The sequence below is a fragment of the Trifolium pratense genome, linkage group LG1, assembly GCF_020283565.1.
Source record: "Trifolium pratense cultivar HEN17-A07 linkage group LG1, ARS_RC_1.1, whole genome shotgun sequence".
NCBI classification, from domain to species: Eukaryota; Viridiplantae; Streptophyta; class Magnoliopsida; order Fabales; family Fabaceae; genus Trifolium; species Trifolium pratense.
In genome coordinates, this window is record NC_060059.1 from 40,983,279 (window position 1) to 40,986,740 (window position 3,462).

Genomic DNA, 3,462 nt, shown 5'->3' on the forward strand with positions numbered 1-3,462 from the left:
TGTCCCACCATGAATGAAAAAAAAAAAAAGCCAAATCATAAGTGTATTTTGTACAATATTATGCTAAAATAACATAAGAAAGAATAATAGTACAACTCTTCATATACATATATCTCTATCCTTGCCGCATGGTATAGAGAACCATTTACTGTAGAAGTGAATTTTGGAATCCAATTGTTTAACAAGATATTTTACCAAAAAGTAAAAGAGAATATAATTTTATGGTAAAAAAAGAAAAAAGAAAAAAAAAGAATAAAGAATATTTTGTAAATCACTCACTCAATCACTCCACAAGACCCATTATTGTGCCTTCTAATTCTATTTAACCCCTCCCCTCATGTGACAAATATCATAGGCAACAACAATTGAGAGAAATTTGAAAATGCCTGTGTATGTTCCTTGTGACAATCCAAAGAGAGTGTCTATTGAACAAGTTAACTTGGAAAGGAAAATTAGAGAAAGATTGGATAAAGCAGATATCAATAACAATGGTTGTTACACAAAGGAAGAACTCACTAAAGCTCTAAAGGATTTAGGTTCCTATGTTCCTGGATGGAGAGCTAACCGTTGTTTGGTCAAAGCTGATGCTAACAATGATGGACAAATCAGTGGTGAGGAAATTGATACTTTAGTTGATTATCTTCTTACTCGTGGTTTTGGCAAAAACTAATTAAGAGGTGATTCTCAGATGAATACATCTTATTTGGATATGTATCAGTATAACGTTGAAGTGAATAATTTTGATAGATTCAAAAATTAATAAACATTGTTTATGAATCGATCAAAATTATCCACCTCAACAAAATACTGTTATATATCTAAATATAAGACATACAGTGAAGTATTCACCTTATGAATAATTAATCAAGCCTTCTTGATTAATAGCTTAATGTTATGTAGTTTGTGTTAATGTTAAGGTTGAAGAACCGGAGGAATATAATGAATTCTTCCTGTGTTATGTTATATATGCAGTACTTACTGCTCATAAAATAAATAGCTTAATGCTATCATGTTTTATAATCACTAGTACAAAATTATTTTTTAGCTGGGATTTTTAAGTTTGTTGTCTACTAATTAACTGATTTTTAAAACTAAGGCTATGACAATTTTGAACTTAATTTTTTTTTTTTTTTATAATAAAATTAATTTTTCAATTTTGTTAAGTTGGTTCTCTACTGACCGTATAATTTATTTTTTAATTATGAAGTCGCTGAAACCTCCGATCATTTATTTTTCGATTGTAAAATTATGTATTGGTTGGCTTCGTGTTGGTCTATTTGAAAGGAAAGAAGAATTTTAATTATTCTTTGAACATGTGGTGGTTTCATCCATTGACCTTTAGAGATTCATTATAGTAATGAGTTGCTTTGTTTTTCTACAATTTTCAACATTTTTATTTTATAATTTTTTCTTATTAAGCACATGTTTAACTTGTTATTTTAGTATATTTATTCGACTTCTTAAAAATTAAAAAACAGTAAAATTTATTTTGCTTATTGTCTATGTTTAAATTTTTTATGGAAAATTGAACATATATGAAGTTTGAAAAAAAGGCCAAAAATTTATTTAGGAAAAGTTATTTTTATCCTACTTCAATAAAAAAGTGATATCTTACCAAAAAAATAAAAATAAAAAGTGATCCCGCACTTGTGAATGGTAAAAAAATCCATTTCATAGCATATGGAGAGAGTTTTGTGTGAAAGGTTGAACTTTGGGATGTAACTATGGAAGAGATTTTTGAGTCGAAGGTGAAACTTTTAGATAGAGAGATGTTACTCTTGTTATTGTTAGCCGGTGTTTTTCCCCACTTGTGAATTTACTTTTCTAATTAATTTTTGTTATTATATTTCTAATTAAATGATGTGTCCAATTTTGGTTGGTTGGGCCTAAAGATTAATTGTTAAGTGGGACACCGAGCAAGAATTTCTATAATCGTTAGCACAAAATTACTTTTTAGCTGGGTTTTTAAGTTTTTATCATCTAACTATTTTAAAAAATGAGGCTGTGACAATTTTGAACTTAATTAATTTTTTTTATAATAAAATTAACTTTTCAATTTTGTTAACTCGGTTCCCTACCAACATTATAATTTAGTTTGCTTATAGTCGATGTTTAATTATTTTTTTATGGAAATTTGATCATATAGATAGTTTGAAAAAGGCCAAAAATTTATTTAAGTAATTTTTATCCTACTTAAAAAAAGTGATCCACATTTTTTTTTTTAAGGGAGTGATTCCGCACTTGGGAGTGGTAAAAATTCCATTTCATAGCATATCATAATCAAAGCCAAAAAAATATATGTGAAGAATTAGAGAATGAGAGTAATGCATGATTTATAACATTTCTAGCAAAGTACATGGCATATCATAAGCTAGTTTTATAGGGTTGAGTTAGGCTCAACTCCTACTTCTAAGATAATATCATAACTTCTTCAAGATTCATTGAACCGACTATTATCATCTTTCCGCTATTTGGTCACTCATCATTTATAAGAGACATTTTTCACCTTACAAATCGATGATTAAGATAGCCTCAACTCCAAGTTATAGTTTCACACAAATAATTTACATGCATCATTTATTAAAATCGATCCAAATGGATTTCTAAGATCGTTTATTTAAAATAGTAGATGTAAGATGCTTCATATCTTAGCTGTGGTGACCGGCATCTTTAAAAAGTGATTGATGAATTCGGGTGCAAATTTAAACGTCAAAGATAAGTCTTTTGCCACAGATTCAGAAGCAACGTTAACACACAAACCATAATCTACAACAGGATAACGAATGCAAAAGCTTCCACTTCTCTTTTTCTCACAATCAACATGAGATTGACATACGTTAAAATTTTCTCCATATGCTTTTACAACATCTTTATATGCTCTTGGGAAGCACATCTTTCCGAGCCCCTCCGGTAAACAAATACAACCGCCATCGCCACCACCACATGATCCAAGTATGTTTGTATAGTCATTAAGCAAATCAGTTTGTGCATCTACCTTGTTCATTGGGAATATTACTGAAAATATCAAAGCCAAAAAAAATATAAAAAAATAAATTTAATTATTAGTGATGATAAAAGATGATTAATTATTATACTTACGGAATGTGGCAAGCAAGAAGAACACAGCTAAAGGAGCAAGCTTATAAACATAAGCCATTGTTTGTTATGAGAGCTTAATGTATATAACTTTGTGTTTGATTTATTAGTTCATTCTTGCATGCATGAATCAATTTATAGAGTCATCCTCATAAAAATTGAACCAACTACCTTACTGGATACATTAATTATTTTTTTAATTCATTAGCTTTGTTAATGCATGTCGTGACGTGACACTGACAGGGGGAGTCGTGGCTCACACATTTCAAAATAATTTTAAAAACAATTAAAGCTGTTGACAATAAATAAAAATAGGTAATTAAAAAAATCATTTTAATTTTTAAATGTTTGATTCATTGTTACTAT

At 28.9% G+C, this 3,462-nt stretch overlaps 2 protein-coding genes across 2 annotated transcripts; one reads left to right on the forward strand and one right to left on the reverse strand.

Annotated features, from left to right (window-relative positions):
* The first annotated feature begins 332 nt into the window (after window positions 1-332).
* On the forward strand, window positions 333-1,020 carry LOC123897898 (calmodulin-like protein 5). The gene has a single exon (XM_045948718.1). The coding sequence runs from the start codon at window positions 383-385 to the stop codon at window positions 668-670; it is 288 nt and encodes a 95-aa protein (XP_045804674.1). The 5' UTR covers window positions 333-382; the 3' UTR covers window positions 671-1,020.
* Window positions 1,021-2,307: 1,287 nt separating this feature from the next.
* On the reverse strand, window positions 2,308-3,239 carry LOC123897890 (albumin-1-like). Its single transcript, XM_045948707.1, has 2 exons — window positions 3,100-3,239; window positions 2,308-3,015 (listed from the first exon to the last, which is right to left on the reverse strand). The coding sequence occupies exons 1-2, from the start codon at window positions 3,155-3,157 to the stop codon at window positions 2,642-2,644; spliced, it is 432 nt and encodes a 143-aa protein (XP_045804663.1). The 5' UTR covers window positions 3,158-3,239; the 3' UTR covers window positions 2,308-2,641.
* Between the last annotated feature and the right edge of the window lie 223 nt (window positions 3,240-3,462).